Here is a 24,488-nt window from a genome sequence, read left to right as displayed (position 1 = left end):
GGGGAATTTAATTTTTTAAATTTTTTGATGTTATTAATTTTTAAAATTAACTTTGAAATAAATAACTTTCTTTTTTTAAAAAAAAATGCAACTTTAAAAGTTTATTTTCTTATAATTTTCAGTTTAAATTATTTAAAAATCTTTCAAGTTGTTTATCAATTAATAATTTTTTTTAGTTTACTTTTTAAAAAAAAAATTTAGGATCAGAGATTATCTATTAGCATGCCTTTTATTATTTTTATAAACTACAAATTTTTCTCTTATTCCGATAATGGCAGAGAATTATTTTTGAAATATACAAATAAAATAGTATTAGAGGGTAATTTAAAAATTTAAGATCAAATTCAGTTATTACATAATATTACGCATTTTAATAAATTTTTGCGATGATAAATGAGTGTCCTTTCAAAACTTATAATGCTCTATTCAGAGAGGCAGAGCCCTGCCCTTTTTTTTTTTTTTTTTGCAAGGGAAAACTCTGGTATAGCATATCTCACAACTTACTTAATACGAAAATACAGAATTATAGTGGATCCTTTCTCACTGTTCTTTTTTGGAAAGTCATGTTCCAAAACGCGTTTATCAAGAGACAACCATGAATATTGACCTCTGAAATATAAGAGCATAAAAATTAAAAACTCACATGAAAGACAAGGTGTGAATCAATCATTAAAATCTAATGAGTTCACGAAATCAATAAAATAAATAGAAATGACTTAATAACTTACGTATCATCAATAAAAGCTATTCCAAAATAATCTTTTTCCTTAAGATTAAAATGAGAAGCAACAATGTCTAATAATTCACCACCATACAGTCTAGACTAAAAAAAAAATGAAGGAAAAAAAACTTTTTAGAGGAATAAAGTAATAAAAAAAGATATTAACAATAAAAAATTTTAAAAATAATTCTTAAGTTAAAGCAAAATTAACAGAGGTTGACACCTCTTACAAGTTATACTCAATTATATTTTTTATTGACATAAAACCCTCATAACTTCAAAACTATTAGAGCTCTTTTTCTTCTAAGAACTCCAACCCAGAGCAGGCTGGAGTCGTCCCAACAAGATTTTTCCCTCAAAGTCTATCACATGCCTATTTCCTCATAAAGGTCGCCTTGTTAAAGGTTAACCACTTAGTGGGATTGTAATCATCTGGTCTATATAAGTAACCAAGATATTTTATTTGGCTCCATTTGATGACTTTTATTATGTTTGGTTACTTTTTTTACAACCATCGCTGAACAGCCAACCCAATTTTGGGTTTAAGACTATTAATGTTCAACTCCTTAGCCTTGTAATTTTGAGCACAAACCAGAAGACAATGGAACTCCTGGATCAAGTGTTGGGAGAAATTTGCTTTCATGGAGTGGAAAACCACAAAAACATCCCATGCTTAGCCTGACGGCAAGGGGACTCTAGCACATGATCCGTCTACCACTGAGGATATTTAAAGACAGCACTGTGATTGGTGCAAACTGAGTACGGAATTTGTATTGACCAGTCATCACCGGGATTTGAACTAGGTTCACCTCATTGGAAGGCAAAAGCTCTATCCCCTGTGCTACCGCGACTCCTGTTTGATTGCTTAAAACAATTAAAAATTTCAAAATTGAAAAGAATTCGCCAGACATTTTTTTTTAAAGACAGCAATTGAAATTTTGTGCAGCATTTTTCTTTCAAGCACGAGTATCCTGTTTCAAATATATTTACTCAGTGCCTTGCTTGTACTGTTATAAAGGATTACTGGTCAGATTTATACACAATGATTCTTGTCCTAGTGCTAATGAGTCATAAAAGTTGGTTTTTAAACTGGAGTAGCATCTGTTTACCTGCATCAATTAGCGAAAACTACTAAACCTATAAACTTAATTTTAATCTCATTCAATTCAATCTTAAAAATTATATAAGGTTATAAAAAATTATTTAAATTCCTACTACAGCAATGACAGTCACGAATAATTACAGCAATTGTAAAAAACAGGGGGCAGAGTACCCCAGTCACTTCATTAGACGTGTTGTAAAATTGAAAACTTTTTTTTTAAATTGCCACATTTAATATAGCAGGGTTGCCACAGAAAAAATGAACAAAATAGTTGCTTTTAGTAGCTTAAAACATGAAAATAGTAGCCAAAAACTAGGAAAATAGCTGCCTAAATAAGAACAAAAATTCATCAAAAATATTGACTAAAATTTTGTTAAGGACCTAATTGTCATATACCATGATCCATTCAGACAAGTTGGTGGCAAATATGATAATTTTCATATAAGCGTAAATGTTTTTATGTATATATATGAAAAGTGCTTACTCAAATTCGAAATTCATGCATCGTAATATTGTATTAATCTTCTTCTTTTTTTTCTTTTTTTAAAATCATGCGGAGTTTTGTAGCAATAATCATTGAAAAGGCGATCGAGAAATGAAATAGACTTACAATGGAGTCTGTGCAGATTGAACGAATTAAAAAGTGAACACTTAAATTCGCAATTCAAAATTTTCACAATTTTTTATCTTTTAAGAAAGAAAAAAATTTCAGTGTGTTCAGAAACTATCTTGTGGGGTGCAGATCCCCCCCCCCAATTTATGCATTAAAAAAAAACATTACTAAGAGTACAGAAAAGTTTCCCAATAGTCTCCTTTTCCTGAAAATAGTTGCTTTTTTAGCCTTTTCAGGCAAAAAAAGTTGCCATAGTCGCCTGATGCCAAAAATAGTTGCAAATAGTTGCATTTTAGTCGCCTGTGGCAACCCTGATATAGCTGTTTTACAAAGTGTTCATCCTAATAATTGTGACACATTAAAAAAAAATTTTAATTTAGAATGGAGATGGCAAATTAAAAGTATAATGCAACCCATAATTATCTCATTTTTTATAAAGTTCTGATAATTTTAAAATTATGTACTGCACTGTTATAAAATTCTAAATTAATGAAGAAATATGAAGCATAACTCACTTGTATTATTAAATCTAATCTACGTTCATCAAGCAATACGACCTGACTACGACGGCCCTCGGACATCTGCAACAGAAAAAGATTCAAATTAACATTTGTAAAAAATAATTTTTTTTTTATGAATAGCTGAAAGAAATCATGACAGTAAAATATATTTCGCAAAATAAATATTAACACAATCTTTTTTTACCTAGTTCATATATAAACACAATATGATCATTATTTTAACAATTGTTTAAAAACAGGGGTCATGATTTTTTTACATAACAGGGGTCTGTCCAAACATTTTGTGAAAAATCCGTTTTTGTAATATTGTGAAAAAATTACTCGTAATTTGTGAATATAAAATAAACGTTAAGTCACATTCTTTCAATCAGGGTCCGCTTTTGTGAATTTGTGCAAATAGGGTCCGTTATTGCAAAAAAAAAAAAAAAAAAAAAAAAAAAAAAAAAAAACATTTCAAGCAGTTTTTAAATTGTAAAGACATACAAGATTATGCTCAACACTGTAAAATTGTAATTAAAAAAATTAAATTTTAAAAAATAAACAGCAATTGCAGCTACTAAATTAGCAATGCAACATATAAATATTTGGTTTTTAGTCTTACTGCTGAACGCAGAATATTCATTTCGGACGAATAAAGGAAGAAGCGTCCGCCGAAAACAAAATTTAGTTCGTTTACATCTGTCTTTCTTCCATCTGTCTTTCCTGGAAAGAGTTTATTCGATTAACTAAACAATAATGAAGATAAACAAATTTGCGAAGGGTCCGATTAAAAGATAAATTATTTTGTGAAGGGTCCATTTTTAAGTTGAAATATTTTGTGAAGGGTCCGTTTTTATGAAAAGATATTTTGTGAACTAGAAATCCTACATATATATTTATAAAACTGCATCAATTTTTTTCCTCGTTCTTAATTTTCTATATGAAAAAATTCAAAAGAAAAATGTAAGATTTTTAAATTGTCATTTAATAAAAACGGTAATTTATAACGTACCACGCGGCAAGTACTTGTGTAATTTTGCCAGTTGAAATTTTTTAAGCCAACAATAATACAAAATTAAAAAAATTATGAAAATTTTAAAAATTTATATATTTGAATGCTATGTATATTTGAATAGAACAATCGATTTATTTAAAAAAAAATCATTTGATTAAATCAATAATTTTTAAAAAAAATCACTTGATTTAAATAGCGCAGCAGATTTAAATCAACGAACCCTATTTAACTCATTTTAGGACAAGCATATACATTTTCCAAAATGTGGTATGATTTTCATCAAAATATGTTTAAATTTAAAAAAAAAAAAAAAAAAAAAAAAAAAAAAAAAAAAAAAAATTATGCATGAAAAATAATATTTTATTAATATTAATACTTTATGGTAGGTAAGAAATTAAATGATGCATATAACAATAAAATGTTATTGGTAGTAGGGTATAAAATGGTAATTTTCTATACAGAATTTGCAACTTTAATTCAAAGAAAAAAATATATGTTTAATCTCAAATGAAATAATTATGCTTTTTCAAAAAGTTGAATTAGTCAATAACCAATTCAATTTTTTAAAAAATCGCATTTTAAAAATTTTTGTAACAGAGGCTGTTTATTCCAATTGAATTAATATTTTATAGATAGATGTCTTCAACGCCCTTAAGAATAGCAAAAAAAAATTTAATTAGTAAAAAATACATACATATATCATGGTATCGATAAAAAAACTATCTATCTATATATTTCTCTTAGACAGCGACAAAAAAAAGCCTCATTACAACTCCCCGAATGGGAATGCTAGAAAATCGACCAATGATTACCGCTAAAAATGTCACATGCCAAATCCAGCTGAGGTGGCTCAACATATAGCGCTTTTAAAAACGGAAACTAAAATAACCAGAGAGAGCATTCTCACCAAATGTGATCTCTTCCGAAATTCACCCTAACAGCTGCAGCAATCTCATACTATTAAGCTAGGCAGAAGTGAGTAGTCTTTGTCGATAGATCTCTATTTTAGTATTTTGTCGAAAGCGTTTTTTTTCACGAATTTATATATTACGAATTTATTTGACGATTTTTGATTTATATCACGAATTTATTTGTTTTATTATTGTTATTAGTTATTCATTGAAGAATGAGTCTCAGTCGTGCACATTATAGCACATTTCTAATAGGTTTAACGAATTATATGTCATTTATTTGAATTCAAATTTATTTTAATGACTTAGTATTTACTAAAAAGATGTAATTTAAAAAAAAAAAAGTTGTTATATGGATTTGAATGATTGTTTTGAATTCTTAGAATTCTGTGCATTTGCAATGTACCTAAGTTAGTAGCGAGCAATTTTCGGGGGTTGGCGAGCGTTAACGAGCAAGGGGCGCAGCCCACTAGTTTACCCTTTATCCGAAAATGGGTTAAAAATAATTTACAATTCAAAATTTTCAGTTGCGAACAGATAATAATTGTTTAAAAGTCTTAAAAAGATTTAGGCATGATTTTCATGGGCTGCAGCCCAGTTACCTGTTTTAAGAAAACTTTTAAGTAAAAAAAAAAAATCTTTTTACTTAACAAATAATTAACTGCCATAAAATATTTAAATGTCTATAAAAATGTGCACATCTCTAAAAATTGTTATAGTAATTGCTATATCTTACAAAGATCTCATTTCAAGTTAATATTTAGCGCTCAAATGAAAAATAAATATTGGTTCTTATTTTATAATAGGCCAAGTAATTTAGAGAGTTCGTAATTAAAATTATTCACCATATTAAAACATTTATGAATCATTTAAAAATAAATTATATCAACTACTAAACATTTGTTATGAATGAATCAGACTTTTTTTAATCAAAAAAATGAATTGTGCACAAAATATAATTAGAACAAAATGTTTTTTGTACTCTTTCAATTCGGTGTTCCAATTCTGAAGTTTTTTTTTTTTTATCATTTCTGAATTATGCATCTAAAATTTTTATTTTTGTAAAAAAAAGTGTAACTAATTTGATTTTCAATAGATCAGGGGTCTGTCCAGACATTTTGTGAAAGGTCCGTTTTTCGTGAAATTGTGGAAAAATTACTCACATTCTTTCAACCAGGGTCCGCTTTTATGAAATTGTGTAAATAGGGTCCGGTTATTGCAAAAAACTTTTGCAATAAGTTTTTAAATTGTAAATAGATACAAGATTATTGCAAAAAACTTTTGCAATAAGTTTTTAAATTGTAAATAGATACAAGATTATGCTCCGCAATGTAAAGTTATAATTAAAAAAATTTAATTTTCAAAAATAAACAGCAATTGCTGCTTTTAAATTAGAAATACAACATACAAATATTTGGTATTTAGCCTATACTGCTGAACGCAGAATATTCATTTTGTACGAATAATGGAAAAAGCGTCTGCCGAAGACAAAACTTAATTCCTTTACATCCATCTTTCTTGTTTTCTTCCCTGGGAAGGGTTTATTTGATTAACAAAACAATAATGAAGATTAACAAATTTGTGAAGGGTCCGTTTAAAAGAAAAATCATTTTGTGAAGGGTCCGTTTTTAAGTAAAAATATTTCGTGAAGGGTCCGTTTTTATGAAAAGATATTTTGTGAAGGGTCTGTTAACGGACCCAAATTTCTTCTAAACAGACCCCTGTAGATAAAATACCAAAAAAATGCAAGTAAAAAAAGAATAATAATAAGGAATTAATAAAATATGTTTGTGTACAATAAGTAAAATAACAAACGGAACAATTTAACAGCTTCTGATAAAATAATCGTTTTTTCTTTTTCGTTATATTACTAACAGCAATCTTAATGGCCCCAGTTGACTTTAAATATGCTAATTAACTTGTACAGACTATATTTTAAGATACAAAAACGAACAAGACTTAAATAAACATAGAATTGAATCAGATTAATAACGTTAATTTTGCTTTTTGCGTACTTCGCTATTTGTCAGAAAATATTAAAACTATTCAAAACTTTCTTACGCACAATTCTAAAATTTCTTTCTCCTAAGATAATTTCAGGTGAAATAAAAAAATTTTTATATCTATATTTTTTTTCTTGTTATTTAATCTGATAATAGTCAAAACCTTTTGAATGGCAAAGGTAAACTAAATTTACAAATGATTTTAAAAATATTTAATTATAAATGATAACAAAAATTAGAACAAAATTGGTGAAATAGTTTTTGAGTAATAATATTTTAAAAAATCATAATTGTAAATTTTTATTCCTCAAGAAATATTTTTAAGGATTTCATTCAAATTTATCGTTTTACCATTAAAATGGTTTAACAATATGCATGCCTCAGAATAGAAAAGGTTTTCAACTATTAATATATTATATAACAAAAAAAATAATAATAAATAACCCAAAAATATGCGCAGAATCATATTCTGCTAATAGAAGACCAAAGGGGAAGAACGGTTTATATCCATGCAAGTTGATTTTGAGAAAAAGGAATTTCAAGGTTTAAGAATGTTAAAAAGCAATAAGTAATTGATTAAAATAGTAATAATTAAAAACAAAGACAAATGTCACAATCATTTATTTACATCCACTAAATTTCAAAGCAGAATTTGTAATTTGTGATGTTTAAAAAAAATTAAAAATCCGGGGCAAACCACCTAGATTTAAATGGTATGAAATCCGAATAAACGGTATGTTTATTCAGAGAAAGTACGTTTTTGTGACTGATTTTGTAACCTAAAATATCGTTTGCAATTATCAACTAGCATGTTTGACGTCACCCCCAGGAACCAATAAGATTGAGTCTTCGAACGGGAATATTTTGGATATTATATCAAAAGTTATTCAAAGTGGTCCGTTATGGGAATAGTAGACAAATGAGATATTAAATGATAAGATTTCAGAACCGTCATTACTTAAACATCAAAACGATGTAGAGTATCTATCAGCTGTTTCAATAACAGTTTGAGATCTGAAAACGTTAAAAAGGAGATCATTTTCTTTTCTGGAAAACGAGCATACAAATCGTGATTTGCATTGCAACAAAATACACTGAATAACAATTAAGAGGTTAAATACAGTAGTACACTACGTAGATTTAAAACTAAAGTTCGATGAACTTTTCAAAATAAAAAATAATAATAAATAAATGAATAAAAACGTGAAAATAATCTTTTCCATATGTTGGAGTATTCACTAACTTCATATTTTCATATTTTTGGTTGGAAACATGCTATGCTTTGTATAACTTTGTAAATAATGATATAATTTTTTTTAAAAAAAATAAGGAGCGTTGGTCGGCTGTTCAAATCAAGCTCTTATATGATATATTGTTTAATATCGGACAGAATACCCAGTATTAAGCGTAAAAGTCCTGGGGTCATTCCAGTGTACTGTTGAAAATAATGTACTATTTTTTGAGTTGTGTAAAATCTACTCGTGATTTCAGACGTTACAGATTCATCTGTAACAGACGTTTTGTAAAAAGATTGTTTTTGGAAATTTGTGAAAATCTATTCATAATCATCTGAATATATAACAAGCATATAATCATATTCATTAATGTTAAAATCTTGTTTTCTATTCAAAAAAAATTAAAAAAAAATTTTTTAAAAAAAAAGAGGAAGAAAAGACAGGCACTGTGTTTTTCAAGGAGTTAGTTTTAAAATTAGGAATTAATGCATTATCAATTCAATTTTTCAGAAGAATTTAATTAATCCGTTTTTAAAATAAATAAAAAAAATTTGAAGAGTCAGTTTTGAGTTCGAAAAATATTGTGAAGAGCCTGTTTTTAATATGAAAAATTCATCGAAGAGCCCGTTTTTACTTTTAAATATTCTGTGTAGGAGTTTAATAATCAAAATTTGAGGAGTCCATCATCGAACTCAAAAATTTTCTTAGATGATGATATAACAAACATCAAATATATTCAGTATTTCATAGTTAGCACACATCACTATTTCATTTGATGAAATCTCAGTTCTCAAAAATAAGGTAGAAAAATTGAATGACGAACACAGTAATGTTTTCCCTACCTGAAATACCTTCGTTCCTCTCAAAAGAGTAGAAAAAGTACTCCATGTTCCTGAGAACCTTCGTCTTCTGGGTAAGGTATGTCCTTTTCTTACTATGTCCCCCATTATCCCTAGAATGACCGCCCAGCGACACCAAACTCTTCAATGATTCATAGTTATAAATTGAGCGACAAACAACAACGCAAATGCAAAAATTGCATCTACAGCCGCCGGACTTCCTCTGTAGCGGGAAATAGATTACGCGTCCTCCCGAACACGTGGAAGGTGTTATTCCAAGTGACGTTCTTTATTGGAGACGCGATAACAATTGCATTTTCTGAACAAGAAAACTGATAAAAAACAAAGACCCAAAATGAACGTTTTTACAATGAAAGAAGAAAAAAAATTAAAAGAATAGAGATAACTATTTCGCGACAAAATAAGTCACTCGGATTTTTTTTTAGTTTATTTATTTTAAATCAAGCAAACCTCGAGATTACATAGTGAATCAGCAGCGATCTCGTAACTGAAACTAAAAAGAACTAAATAAACAATTGTTATCCAACGTAATTTATTGGAAGATAAATATTGAGAGAGTTGTAACAAATGCAGATTTTAGATTTTGTTACTTCTTTTTTTAAATAAAAGCAATAAACAAATACAGACGACTTCATTTTGCGTCATCATAGTTGATTTATTTTGAGATTTTTTTTTTTCGATGAGCCTTGTATTAATACTAGAGGTACACAACTTTTTTATTTGTAAGGGCCACCAATTTTGTAAGAGATTTTTTAAAAAAAATGAGGCCCATTAAATATACAAGTACACTGACCTTAAATAAATAAAAATAAATGGGATTTTTGACATTGTCAGCCATCCATACAAAAAGTCAATATGTAAATTAAAACGGAATAGTTATAGTCTTGACGCTAAATGTATTATTTTATTAATAGAATACCCGTTCTACGTACGGGGTGGAAAAAAATAAGCTATCAAAATATCAATGCTGAACAATACAGCGAAATTTTGCACGAAACTGAAAAACATAAACCAACACAATTAATAAAGCTAAAATAATTCCATTTTTAAAGTTTATTATTATTTTATTTTATAACCGTCGTTGAACAGCCGACCCAACGACTACCAATGTTCAACTCCGTAGTCTTGTAATTTTGAACCCAATCCAGAAGACAAGGGAGCTCCTGGATCGAGTATAGGGAGAAATTTTGCCTTCGTGGAGGACTTTTTGATGGAACTACCCCGCATTTGCGTTACATAGAGAGGAAGGCCCCCGAGAAACTCCCACGGTTAGCCTGACGGCAAGGAGACTCTAATCCATGATCCGTCTACCGGTTAGGACATTTCACGTCAGCACTGTGGTCGGTGAAAGCCGGATGCGGAATTCGCATCGACTGCAGGCTTCTTTCTGTTTGGTGACTATCCTCCAGTTTTTGATTTTCAGAATATCTATGTCCTTTTCAAGATAGTCAATCCATCTAAGGCACCTATAGACTTGGCTAGAAATAGTTTCCAGCAGTTTCGATCTTCCTACATTCTAACCAGATGTGCAGAGTGCGCAGCCAAATTATTCAACAAAAAAATAAGCACCTTTTAAACACTTTTCAAGCACTCAAAAATATTTTTATAAATTAAAATATAATTAGGCAGGATTGGAAAGTTTTTGACAATTGACGGTTTTATCTTGTTTTAACAGGCATGTCAAAAAAAAAAAAAAAAAAAAAAAAAAAAAAAAAAAAAAAAAAAACGTTTTTGACAATTGTCAAAAATTATGAAATTTTTAATCAAGTAAAACGAATATCGTTTTCATACGCTACGGACTGACAATATGCCGAAATAGATTGGGGTTGAATTAATTGAGGAAACGCTGAATAGAACAATGTGAACTGTGTCTTTTTGCATAATTCGTAGAGAAAATCAACATGGAAAAGGAAAAATCTCATTTTGAAAAAGGGAAAATTAAGCACTTTTTAAAAACACCCAATGCAAAAAGCACCTTTAAGGGCTTTTAAAAAACGAAAATCGAAAATAAACACCTTTAAGCACTTATTAAAAACGGTACGCACCCTGTCCAGACCATTTTATTCTTTGGAATTTCAGGTATTTGACTGTTCTTTAAAGATTTCATATAATTCAAAATTTGTTATCATTCTCCATAAGCCGTCCACACGAGTTGCACCTCAAATACTTATAGGAATTTCTCGATCAAAAATTTCCAATGCCTCCTGGTTCTTGAGTTTAATGCCCATGTCTCAGCATATAATAAAACAGATCCTATAACTAGTATATGAAAGAAATTTAGTTTTTAATTTTGGAAAACTTGATTTGAGGTTAGACCATTTTTGTTGCTTTTAAATTCTGCTCCTAAATAAGTGAAACTATCTACTTTTTCAAACTTTGTGTCTTCAATTTCCAGATGATTTGAAGATCTGAACATAGCATATATTTATTTGTTTGTTTTTTTCACTTACTGACAAATTAGTTGCTTTTGCCTTTTGTTTTAACGCTATAAAGGCCTATTTAAGAGCTTAAGTGGTGCGAGCTACTATAGCAATATCATCTGCACAAGTAAGTATCTGTACGGACTTATAAAATAGTTCATCCCATCAAAATAACGATTAACCATGTTCAGAATTATTTGTCATAGGTTGCTCGAGGTCATAGTTAAACGTGTAGTAGTGATAATAGTTAAAATTTACCACCATCAAGCTATTTTTTTCCGGTACTCAATCTTTTAGACTTTAAAAAAACTTCTTTTCACAGTATATATATTAAAGCTTTCTAGTATTGATGCAGTTTTAATATATATTCTAGCTATTAAATAAATAATCCCAGGAAACTGAAGCAGTCAAATATTGATTAAAAACTTCATTTGCCAGAGCACACAAACAGTAGTACCTACAAATTTAATTTAAAAAAAGGAATTATTTTAGCTAAATTATGTTGGCATATGTATTTCAGTTTTGTGCAGGATTCCATACTGTTACTCAGTATTGTTATATTGATTGCTTATTTATTCTAGCCCGTACGAAGAACGGGTATTCAGTTAATGTTAAAAGAAATTTGGGGGATGTTTCCGTATCGTGATCTGCCGCGCCAACTACAATCGCCAAAGAGCCAAATAGATTTTAATCTTGCAAATTAAAAAAAAAAAAAATATGTAGATGTTTGCCCGGAGGTGGCTACGAGTAATACCTTTCGAGTTAGTTCCTTATGTGATGCTTCTTTTTTTCTCGCCGGCTACTGCCCAGAAGTAGCCAAGACTTGGCGATTATTCTGCCACAGATCAGGATACGGAAATCTCCCCAAAATTTTAATCTACAATAACATTAACGACCAGTTAATTCCTGAAAATTTTTGACTTAGTAAGTATATTATGTAAGGAAGAAAGAGAAACACCAATGCAGTTGATGATCTACCGATCTGGACCAGCACAGTGCATAAAGTGTTGCAAATAAATTGCCATGTGCAAATAAAAATATGATTTTAAAAAATAGGTCACCACCGCTAACGATGATCAACGTTAAGTCGGTGAGGGAAAAAAAAGAGATATAATTAAAAAAATCCCATTTTAATAAGCCGAAGATTTAAATTACAACAATAAATGGAAGTAGCACACAAATGCATTAATTATAGGTAATTCATTGTCACGCATTATGTAGTAAAATTATTTCCAATTGCAACACTCAACAACCAACCATATATTTGTTCTAGCCGATGTTATGAATTAAATTATTAAAAAAAAATTAAAAATAACCGAGGAGATAGTTTGATGTTCCAGTACAAGATTAACATATAAAATTATAATAGACGACTCAAAATTTAGAGCATAAAAGGAAAAACTTACCCTGGTTCGATGAAAATCAACAGCCAACAGCTGATTAAGAGTTCACAAAAAGTTTAACACCACTCGGCACAATGACACTAAACTGAATTTTGATTAAATTAGCAGTAGAATATTCCCAAAAAAGTTACATCGACAAAATTTTCGAATTTAGTCCATTCCCTCTGCGTGGTTGTCTTCCAATGGAGTTTTAGGTTCCAGCTTTAATTTCAACCACTTATGTCCGGCCAAACGGCTGACGACCACTGCGTACGTTTTAGGTCTGGGAATATCAGTGGAAGTCCCCGCACCTGGACCGTACTCAACATCGTCAACGGGTGGCAAAGGCGGATAAGGGTTTTCCAAAGGCCGAATAAATTCGTTTGTCGTCTGGATTGGTAACACAGCATTATCGAGATTTGGAGATGGGGCATTAGACCGCTTCTCTTCGTCTGCATTATTAACAGTTTCGTCTTCATTCTTCCCACGGCAGCTCACAATAACACCCATGATGGAAAAAAAATCGAATTTGTTCAAAAGGAAGCTTATACAATTATTCGAAAGAGTTAAAGATCAGAAGATCTGTTGCATTCCAACAAAATGTGTTTTTTTTTTTTTCAAAATCGATTTAAAAAAGTATGTGGAGAGATCAAAAGAACGTGTAATCAAAACAAGAATTTTAAGAACGGTACTAAATTAAAACTCTGACTAAATCGCTGTCTTAAGTAAATATTTAAAATTCCTCCGAAATGCTGAAATGTATCTTAAAAAACACTATTTTAAGTCATATCATCAAAGTACGTTGAAATCCTTATGCCAAGCATAAAAACTCCGTAATTCACGAGAGAACGCTTCATGGTGTCTTTTTTAACTCTTAGAGAACTTATCAGCAAGTAGACTCCAGAAGGTCAAAGATAGCCCAATTAAAAAATTTGAAATGAATAATTTAATATCCTTTTATTAGAAAAGATTTGAAACAGTTGCAATGCCGATTTAAACTTTCTAAAAAAAGATGCTAAGAGATTTTTAAAAAGAAAGAAGAAAAATGAAGTATACTTGGAAAACTAAGTGCTCACTGGATGAAAACTAGGCCTAACAGTGATAAGCAAAAACTTATAGGAGATATCAAAGTTTAAAAACAAAATAGAGGAGCAATAAATCCTTCCCTGGTCAACAAAATATTAAAGGAAACTTTAAATGAAAACTAAAAACTTCCCAAAAAATGAGAAACAATAAACAGTACGCAAATAAGTAATATACTTATTCAATGAAGCTTTAAAAGTACCGGTCGAAATCGTAGAACAAAATGTCCAAACGATTTGCAAAAAATATGCTACACATACAATCCAGAAATAGCAGGAGAAATAGTAGGATGAAATGGAGAAATAATAAATAGTTAGTTCATAAGCTACATATCCAATGAAAATTTATACTATGAGACCAGGAGACATCTAAGTATAAAATGACGACACAATAAATTCTTCAGTGAATAACATCATTTGCGTCTGGTCCACATAAGGTAAGCTTGATCATCTGAAAACATTCTAAGTCACTTATTCGACGACTTGCCAATATTTTTTTTCTTATTTTCTCTATTCACTGACTGCATTGCGTCAGATATCCAAGGGCATCACCCAAACGAAAGAGAAAACAGACCTCCATTCGTGAAGATTACAGCCATTTTCACGGTTGAACAACAAAGACCAGCACCGCATCACTAAACCGTGAAGGCAAATCGTGAATTTTTTAGACAATCGCCTGGAACAGTCAGGGGGCGTTCGTAGTTAGGGTTCTCGGCCCCTGCCCATCAGATTCGCAATTAGATGATTAAAAAATTTCACATCGGTCATCTTTTGTTGCGGAAAGAATACAAATCTCTAAATAGGCTTAGCTCATAAAGATCATATTGGATAGATAGACGGACAAACAATGTTTAAAATTAGGAGAACTTAGTTTTCGAATCGCTGTAGTGATTAGCTCGAAATAGAAGATTAAACCCTTCTCTGTCACGACTTACTCTATTAACTAATCCATCTGAATTAACTTCAACAGAAATTTGTAACGATCAACATTTTGATAATAATTTTTCCATCTCTAAGAGATATCATCAAAAGGAATGTTAACTTAAACTTAGGTCTAGCAACATTATTTGTAAAACACATCTCCTTGAATAAAGAATAAAATAGTATAAAAAATTTTTAAAAACTTAACTTTTAAAACGAACTCTAGAGAAAGAAATATGTTTTTGTCAAACCAAAAACGAAAAACGTGTAGAGGATTGCTTTCTAAAGATGTAACTTTATTACTAATGTGAAGTGCACTGAACGTTTTTCGTTTTAGCTTGACAAAAACTTAATTGTTTTCTCCCTTTGAATGCGCTAGAAAAACGTAGTTTTTTCAAATTATATTCTATTTTTTTATATATTCAAAGGTTCAGAAAGCAATTTCGTTTTTCCTAACAGATGACAGCTGATACATAAGCAAGGCTTCCTTGTGAAAAATCTAGATTGATTCTAAGCAGTTGTTTTTGATTTATGCCTGTTCAAATATGGAAAGTGAAAAGCACCATTTTCGGCATGTTTTACTATCTAAAAGGTAAAAATGCTGTTCAAGCAATAGAAAAATTATCCAAAGAGTATGGAGAATATATGTGAACAGAACACTGATTTGTAAAATTTCGATCCGCCAATTTTGATGTTGAAGATACACCACGTTCTGGAAGGCCAGTTAAAGCTAAGAAAGCATTAATTCATGCAAACCAGCGAATAAAAATCAATGTGAAATGAGATCGCTCAAAGAATAAATTTATCGAATTCAACCGTTCATGGCTATTTGAAAAACCTTAAGTTCAATCTCAAAGCTCGACTCAAGTTCTTACAGAAAGAAATTTGCGCCGTTGCGTAGACGTATGCTTCTTAAACGTAGAAACTTATTCATTTTTGAAGCTCATCATCACTGGAAACGAGAAATGGGTTGTCTACAATATTACGGTCTTTACCCAAATGTTTTAGACAGTAAAACCTTTACTTCAAATAAAGAAGTCAAAAATCACCTGGCTCAGTTTTTTTGCCCGCAATGAAACAAAAAGTATTGAACCAGAATGGACAATATATAATTCAATAAAATATTTATTCATTATAAGAAAATCATCTCTCTTCCCAATAGTTGTCTGCCTGATAGTTGTTTATGGAAAGTGATTAAAATTTCGATTAGCGAGAAACTTTACTTGCACCATTTGATTTAGGAAACAATTGTAACTTGAATGACACGGAGTTCCAAACCAAATTTGAGCAAACTAGTCAGAAAGGGTTGATTCAATTGACGATAAATTCTATTTGGCGATTAACCATATAAACGAGTTTTATTATTAGACAAAAACTCCAAATGAATTAAACTCCAAACGAAATTCCCATTTGTCTATTACATGACGATAAATTCTGCTTGCAATAGTCAGGGAATGGTTGAAATTTGCATTGTCATTAAACGTAGAGGTGCAGTTACGATTTGAGACTTTTCGCTAGTCAGAGTTTCGATTGACGATAACATGAGGATAAATTTAATTTTCAGAGACCAGAAAACGATTGAAATTTGAATTTTCGTCCAGCACGGAGCTTTAGTCAAAATATTAGTGCTCAAGAAAACTTTAAAGAAGTGGAAATTTTGATTGACAATATCGAGCGGTCAGGAAATTGTATTATCATCCAGCACTAAATTCTAATTAAAATTTGAGTGATCCAACTAGTCTTTAAAAGACCGAAATTTTACGATAAGTTCGATTTAGCGATAAAACGACGATAAATTCCGTTGAAAGAGTGTCATCAGGCGCGTTGTCACACAAAAAATTTAAGCCTTTTGCGTTTCAGCACATTGAAAAGGGGTCGAAAATTTGAATACAAGATTCCATCGTGACAGACACGAAAGCAAATACTGAGTACGTAGTAATTAACAATTTTTTCTTCCTAGATTTTACTTTAACTGTGGCTTCAAAGATATGACTGGTTGTTTGGTATTCGGAAACTATTTTCGAAAAGCTAAAAGCCAGCACATTTTTTTTTACAATTTTGGAGCATCTTGAAGAAATTATTTTGTCTACGTTCTTTTACTCTACAAGGAATTTTAAACAGAAAGCTGTTTTCTTTTATTAATGCAATATAAATATAATTGTATAATGAATACATATAAATAATATAAGTGAAATTATGACAAACTTAACAAAAATTAAAAAGCTCAATACTTTTGCTTCAGAAATTAATATATTGATATTACTAAAGACTCAGAGCTGGAGCTAGAACCCTCCGCCGCTGTTTCCCCTGGAGCTCTGGCTATTTCATTGTATCCTACAGACATTACCGACACCCGCAGCGTAGTAAAGGCATTGCCTGTTAACCAAGTTGCGGTAGATAAACTATTCTCGGCATTAAAAATAAATTTATCATAATTTAAGATCAAATATTAAGGAAGATTTATTAGATTCAATTATTTTCTTAAGAATGAACAAATAACTGTAAATTAAATTTATATTTTCTGTGTAAGCTTATGATGTTCTCTTGTTTCGTTTTAGCATAAAATTTTTTAATTGAAATCAAACTCAAACCCGCGTATAAACAAACATTAAATTGCCAGAACTTTAACAGGGTTGGAGCTTAGCTTATTTTCTAGCTGCTGAGCTGGAACATCGAAAATGTGTCTGTTTCGGATCCTTGTGAATAGCTCTAGTGCGGTTTTGGGAACGATTTTCGTTTGGGAGGAAGTTTGCTCAGGTTTGACAATATTTGCTGAAAAATATTAATTTTGGAGCAGTTAAATGTTGAGTAAAGATGAACTGGAGATAAAATGGAACCGTTTTGGGATAACTTTGTGAGGAAATGCTTGTGGAGATCGAAGCAGAGTAACAGAAGAAACAATAACATCACTGATGTAATTGAGACTAAAACTGAAGATTTAAGTCTTTACATCAGTACATGGAAAAACTATTTAACTAAAAGATCTATATAAACTTAGCTTTTAAATATTTTTTATAAAAATGCAAGGCGTTTCATAAAAATAATATTAAGTATTCGAACTGGAAAATATTTTTAAAAAAATACGAAATTACGAAATAAATTACATTAAAAAGAATACGATTCTACCTATAATTATTATTATATTATCACTCTAGTAACGTTTGTGATAAAGAAATGTTTCAGTGGGTGTAAGCGATAATTTAAAGCTTCAAACCCGTAACTCATTCAAAATTTTTAATTAGTCCGTTTGAAAGGAGCGCGCGATTAACGAATTTTTCACTTAGGATCGGCATCACAGACGATACATGCACATATCTCACAGACGATTTTTTTTCCCAATCATTTAATGGATGACATCAGCGATGTTAGTCAGCCTGCTGCTGTATTTAATCAAAAAACGGACTTCACTGAAAGTTCATTAGTCGTTCTTTAAGAATTATTTATATTTGATTAGTTATGTTTAGGTAAGCGCAAGTAAATTCAACATGGATGGCATGTGAGGTCAACGTCACCCAATTGTAAGGTATATGAAATAAGGAGTTAGATTTGAAATTAAATTTTATTAATTAAATTTGAAATGAAATAATTTGATTTTGGGAATCTTGTCTATTATGGGCTGCCCGCAGTCAATAACATTAATTGATACCGAACGAAACTGAATAGTCAGTTTATCTATCTTTTGATGAGTAAAGCTTCTAAAACGAGTTTTTTTTAAATTTTTATGAGTAATGTAAAGTCACCAAAATAGAGAAATAAATAATTTTCAAAAAAATAAAACAATTTCAATTTTTAAAATTGAAATTGTTAGAATTTTTTTTTAACTATTGTCGTTATTTTTTTAGTTTCGCTTAGTGTAAATAATATTGATTCAATAATTATATAAGATTTTTTTACAACTCTAGATGAATGTGTATTCATCTAGTTAAATAATAATATTAAAATCATTTTTCCAAAAGGTGATTCAATTTTGAGTTTGGTTCTTGGATAAAATAAAACAATAATACATTTTTAAGCTTTTATTTGTATATTAAATTATTCCAAAGCAGTAGAGGGGAACTTGAAAAAGAATATCAAAAATAATTTTACCACTTTTCTTTAAAAAAAAATATAAATACAGAACTTTTTTTATATGTATATAAAAAAAAGTAGTATATACCTATATAAAGGAGAAGTAATGTAGTTCCAAAAATTAGTTTGGAAAGTATGAAATGTCACCCAAGTTTCAAATTAATACCTTTTTTTATGAAAGTAGGGGAGCCACGATAAGTGTATTGATTTTCTTATTTATTTTATATTGATACTACAAGCAGCTCTCAGCGACCAATTGGTCTACCTTCGCAAACTGACCGCTTTGAGGTTTCAAATTGAAGGTCTTATAGCTTTTGACAGTAGCATGAAAGATTAGTTCTGGCTCGCAAATTCGCCTCATTTTGCGACCCACCACTGATTATATATTCAATAAAAATTAACTCTGAAATATTTAGATACTTCAGCAGCCACATTGCCTGCGTTTACAAACTCATTGCTCCAAATTAACCCTGCTTGGACCACATACGTAATTTAATTTTTTTTTTTCTTTCGCTCCGTTTGTATACGGTTATGATGTATTTATTTCCATTCAATTTCCAACATGAAAAATTGCTTGGAAAAAAATACAAAGATAAAATAAATCGCATAATGTTCATTTTGAGACATAATTTTATGGTGATCATACATCATCATGTACATTCGTAGTTGTTAACACTTAAAACGGACCAGGATAATCTGGTTGGTAGTACGTTGTGGCCATGTCCAAGAGGTCGTGAGTTCGTTCCCCGCCGGCTGAAGTACAAATATGGTGACTGGTGCACGCTAAAACTATCGGAGTAAAAGTCCTCTAAGTTCCCATAAAAAATTAATACTTCTGGGTGTGGTACTGGATCAAAGATTGATCGTATTCTGGTTCAAGTCAAAATTACGATCTGCGGATGGATGGGTGATGTGTGACTGTGTCCTCCTTGTAAAACGGGATGTGACGTATGTGGCAGAAGTTACATTTTTTGCCATAGATAACGCCATTGGAAAACAAACGCACACCTCTGCCTTAAAATATGGTTTTCAGCATTGACAAGTGGCGTAAGACAATAATTAAAACTGAAGATTCACTGAAGAAATTTATTGAAAAGTTCAGGTACCTCGAATTGTTCTCTGAAAGTTGGGACTGCTTAAAGCGATGATCTACCAAAAAGTTTTATAAATTTGATTAAAGATATTTACTATTTCAAATAATTATATTTGGCAGCTACCAATTTGATTGTTTGAATCGACAAGAGAATTGAGTTGAATGTTGTGTTTAGTGGCAGAAGATACGGAGAGTCGGCTATACTGACCCAAACGAGAGCAACATTAAAAATGAAGCACTCTAGGTAAGCCGATGGAGGATAGGTCAAAAAAGTTAAGTTTTTAAGAAGAAGAAAAATTTCGAAATTCCAAACAAAACAAATAAATTTAACTAATAATATATTAGTAACAACTTCTGTTTCCTGAATAATAATAAAAATTAACTTTTAAATCAAAATAAACAAGCTCTATTTTTTTTTAATATACATACTTACAAATTTGCTGCGTAATAATCATGTGCGTAATAATCATGCGTAATAATCATGTTGCCGTGTTGATAAATTGCTTTGTAATCCTGTAACCATATTTTTTTTAAAAATTTGGTTTAAAAATTTTTAATTTACGTTATATTTGTTTGTTTTTATTATGTACATTTGTTTTTATTATGAGTAAAAAAATTTATTTGTAAAGCATCCATTTGACTTATAAAATAATATATAAATGCACGGTATATTGTTTTACGATTATTACTTTACGTTACTTATATTGTCCCCCAGCATGGAGTTCTTATTTTACTTCTGCTACCTGGAGTCTCGGTATGGTTGTGCAAATGTGAATCTCAATCAAAAAGTCAACAAAAGTTAAATGTAGAAATATTAACGAAAAAACTTTCTCTCGTAAGCTTATAAACTCAATATTTTAATCGAAATAGTGCTGATAAACGATATAAACTGGAAGTAAATTATATTTTCAAAGCACCTCACCCACTCGAAAATCTCAACGAGTGAGAAAGAAAACATCGATATCAACAAAAACTCACTTGGTTAAATGATATTAGCCCTCCACGCAAAAGACTGCCTCCTCAATGCGTCCTTTGTATTACTAAACGTTTATATTTTCCCCCGTTGTCTCCGTTAGCAACGATGTTTTTTACTGGTGTCCTATATTTGTAAAAATTGGATAAAAGCCATGATCACCTTCTCAAACCATCATAAAAGCAGCACTCTAGAATAGAATTTCAAAGCTCAGCTGATGTTGGAGTCAGTGGAGGTTGTGTCGAAATTAAAATAATTGTGTTAATGGAAAAGATATTATTTGTTAACTGTATCCGCTTTCACATGTTTATGCTAATGAATTGTGTAAAGGTATAGCGAATTGGGTAAATGCCATTATTGTTTAAATGAATGAAAATTATATAAGACAGTGTCCATTAAAAAAATTAAAATGCAGTAGAACTTAAATGTTTCATCAATGCTTCTTAGCTTAATAAATTTGGAATAAAATGTTCTTATAAAAGCATTATAACAATAAATATTTTTATAAACATCATGGGGCATCTAAAGTTTGAAACATATTCGTGAGAAAAAATTATAGACAGAGAGCTTATTTTAACGATAATACGCTTTAAATATCATTTTAATACACGGGTCTGTTTAGAAGAAATTTGGGTCCGTTAACGGACCCTTCACAAAATTTATCTTTTAATCGGACCCTTCACAAATTTGTTTATCTTCATTATGCTTTGTTAATCGAACCCTTCCCAGAGGGAGGGGGGGGGGGAGAGAAAGACAGATATAAACCTCAAGTTTTGTGTTCGGCAGGCGCTTCTTCCTTTATTCCTCCGAAATGAATATTCTGCGTTCAGCAGTATAGGCTAAATACCAATAATTAGCATGTTGCATCTCTAATTTAGTAGCAGCAATTGCTGTTTATTTTTGAAAATTTAATTTTTTTATTATAATTTTATAGTGTTGAGCATAGTCTTGTATCTATTTACAATTTAAAAACTCCTGGGAAAAGTTTTTTTGCCATAACCGGACCCTATTAGTACAAATTCACAAAAGCAGGACCCTGGTTGAAAGAATGTGACTTAACGTTTGTTTTATATTCACAAATTACGAGTAATTTTTTTACAATTTTACAAAAACAGGACCTTTCACAAAATGTCTGGACAGACCCTGTAATACCAATCTTATAATTCCAGCGAAGCGAGGATAATTTATTCAAGTAAGGATTGGGATTCAATCCGAAAGAAACCTATTTCTTTTAGAATGCTGGAAAATAGTAGAAAAAATCAGAAGAAACTGACCAAACTGGAAGGAACTAATAACGACCAATACAACTGTTAAACTATAATTAATATATGAATAGTTGAAACTAAAAATTTAATATAGAACAAAAAAGTAAACATTTTTAAGTTTAATTTTTATATAAATAACTATTTTCATATTTTATTTTATCTTTAAACAGAAATTTTGAAATCGGCATAACTTATTATAATGATTTATTTCGAATTATGTTATCCTTATTTTCCAAAATAATGTATGTACAATACAAATACAAATAAATATGTACAAAATAAATATCTAGACAAATTAGACATGCTTAGATAACTTTCAGTGGGCTCCACCACAGTGTAACTGCTCCACCGCCGTGGCTTCGCCGCAGGTGCCCCACTGGGTAACGAGAAGAGGGTAACAGTTCTGGCACTCCTGGCCGATGGGACAATACATCCCAAGTGCCCGCCATTTAAAACAAAAAAAATAAATAAATAAAAGATTACTTTCAGTTTGCTGAACATTCAGCTTTAAGATAGAATTATCTAAAAATAAATAAATGAAATAAACTAAGCAAAATATAACTTCAAAAATTATTACTTTGTTAAAATATTTAAAATTGGTTAAATTTTCATTAAAAACTTTTAAAGGTTATTGTATTTTTTAGTAATTTCAGAAATTAGTTTTATTTTTAATTAATTTTCTCTTTCTATGAAAACTGATTTATTTAATAGTAAAACAAGAACAAGATTTTTGCCCTTGCTTTATAAAATTAGCATAACCCATATTATAAAGCTATTTTAATTTGAAAGTAAATCTTGAAAATTACAAGTTTTATTTATTTATCTATTTTTTAAATAAATGCTCTATAGAGTAAAATGCACTTTAAAGTCAGAAGAAATTTGGGTCCGTTAACGGACCCTTCACAAAATATCTTTTCATAAAAACGGACCCTTCACAAAATATTTTAACTTAAAAACGGACCCTTCACAAATTTGTTTATCTTCATTATTATTTTGTTAATCGAATAAACCCTTTCCAGGGCAGAAAACAAGAAAGATGGATGTAAACGAATTAAATTTGTCTTCGGCAGACGATTCTTCCATTATTAGTCCGAAATTAATATTCTGCGTTCAGCAGTATAGGCTAAATACCAAGTATGTTGCATCTCTAATTTAGAAGGAGCAATTGTTGTTTATTTTTTAAAATTTAATTTTTTTAATTACAATTTTACAGTGTTGAGCACAATCTTGTATGTCCATAAAATTTAAAAACTCCTTGAAAATTTTTTTTTTTTTGCAATAACGGACCCTATTTGCACAAATTCATAAAAGCGGACCCTGGTTGAAAGAATGTAATTTTTTTCACAATTTCACGAAAAACGGACCTTTCACAAAATGTCTGGACAGACCCCTGAAAGCGTTCATAAATTTTTCATAAATTTCAAATCAAGAAATTTTTAAAAATTTTTACACTTAATCAAATTTTTTTTAAATTTTATAAAATTAATTATTGATTTGAATAGGAAAACTTAGCAATTCGTGAATAAAAATTCACGGTTGATAACTTTTAAATATATTTTATAAATCATAGTTAATTTATAATTTTATAATTAAGAATGCAAAAAAGAAATCTGCATTTTAAAAAAATTAACAATTGATAAGTAACTTTAGCACACTATGTAATAACTTTTTTCAGTATTCACACTTAACAGCATTTAATTATGTACGATATTGTTAAAAGTTTAACGATTAAGTTTTACTTCGAATTCAACACTATTAAATACTAGATTGCAATAATAAACTGTTTAAAATTTAACGTAATACTTGATATTACTTTATCAAGAAGAGTTTCTTCCAATTTCTTCCACTGTGAAAGAAACTTTGCCATCCCTGTCCTGACTTGTCACCCAGAAATTCTATAATTACTTATTTTTCTTTTTAATCATTGAACTGTAAACGTTTATTTAAGTTAAAGGGGAATAGACAGACCTGAAATTAGCATTAACACTAACTTAACTTCTTTCTCTTTAGACATTGTAAATTAAACTCATTAGCATTTAGAAACTATGAGTGAAACTTAGTAATAAAAGTACTCATCACAGTTGAATTATTGTGTGTCACTAATATGACGAAGTCAGTCAATCATTCAGGATATTTTGTCAGCTTTGTGGTTAACTTATATCAATTCCTAGAAGCAAATCGGAGCTAGGATCTGCACTACCTCTAATGTTCTTCAAAACATAAGGTTCAGTCGGCAATGGCATAAATTGAACATATTTCAAAGTAAACGAATTCTAAAGTTAGAAAACACATTTTTAATTATTAAATCAGAGATGGACTGATAC

At 30.0% G+C, this 24,488-nt stretch overlaps 1 protein-coding gene across 11 annotated transcripts in view; it reads right to left on the bottom strand.

Moving 5' to 3' along the window:
* The window catches only part of LOC107442702 (uncharacterized), an 80,591-nt gene that overhangs the window by 52,031 nt on the left and 4,072 nt on the right, over positions 1-24,488 (bottom strand). For 3 of the 11 annotated variants that reach the window (XM_071177364.2, XM_071177359.2, XM_071177367.2), the window contains exons 2-5: positions 20,905-21,089; positions 2,952-3,017; positions 729-823; positions 505-609 (exon numbers count right to left, since the gene is read on the bottom strand). In XM_071177364.2, coding sequence (XP_071033465.2) covers positions 505-609; positions 729-823; positions 2,952-3,017 — 266 coding nt within the window. In that variant the 5' untranslated portion in view covers positions 20,905-21,089. Of the gene's footprint in view, positions 1-504; positions 610-728; positions 824-2,951; positions 3,018-8,942; positions 9,224-12,786; positions 12,928-20,904; positions 21,090-24,488 lie in introns of those variants that run through there. The other 8 variants (XM_071177366.2, XM_071177357.2, XM_071177362.2 and 5 more) reach the window with 5 other exon arrangements.

The sequence above is a fragment of the Parasteatoda tepidariorum genome, chromosome 2 (genome assembly GCF_982258835.1).
Source record: "Parasteatoda tepidariorum strain Cologne lab strain chromosome 2, Ptep-v5.0, whole genome shotgun sequence".
NCBI classification, from domain to species: Eukaryota; Metazoa; Arthropoda; class Arachnida; order Araneae; family Theridiidae; genus Parasteatoda; species Parasteatoda tepidariorum.
The sequence above is the reverse complement of the archived record's forward strand: the minus strand, read 5'-3'. Positions and strand labels throughout refer to the sequence as shown.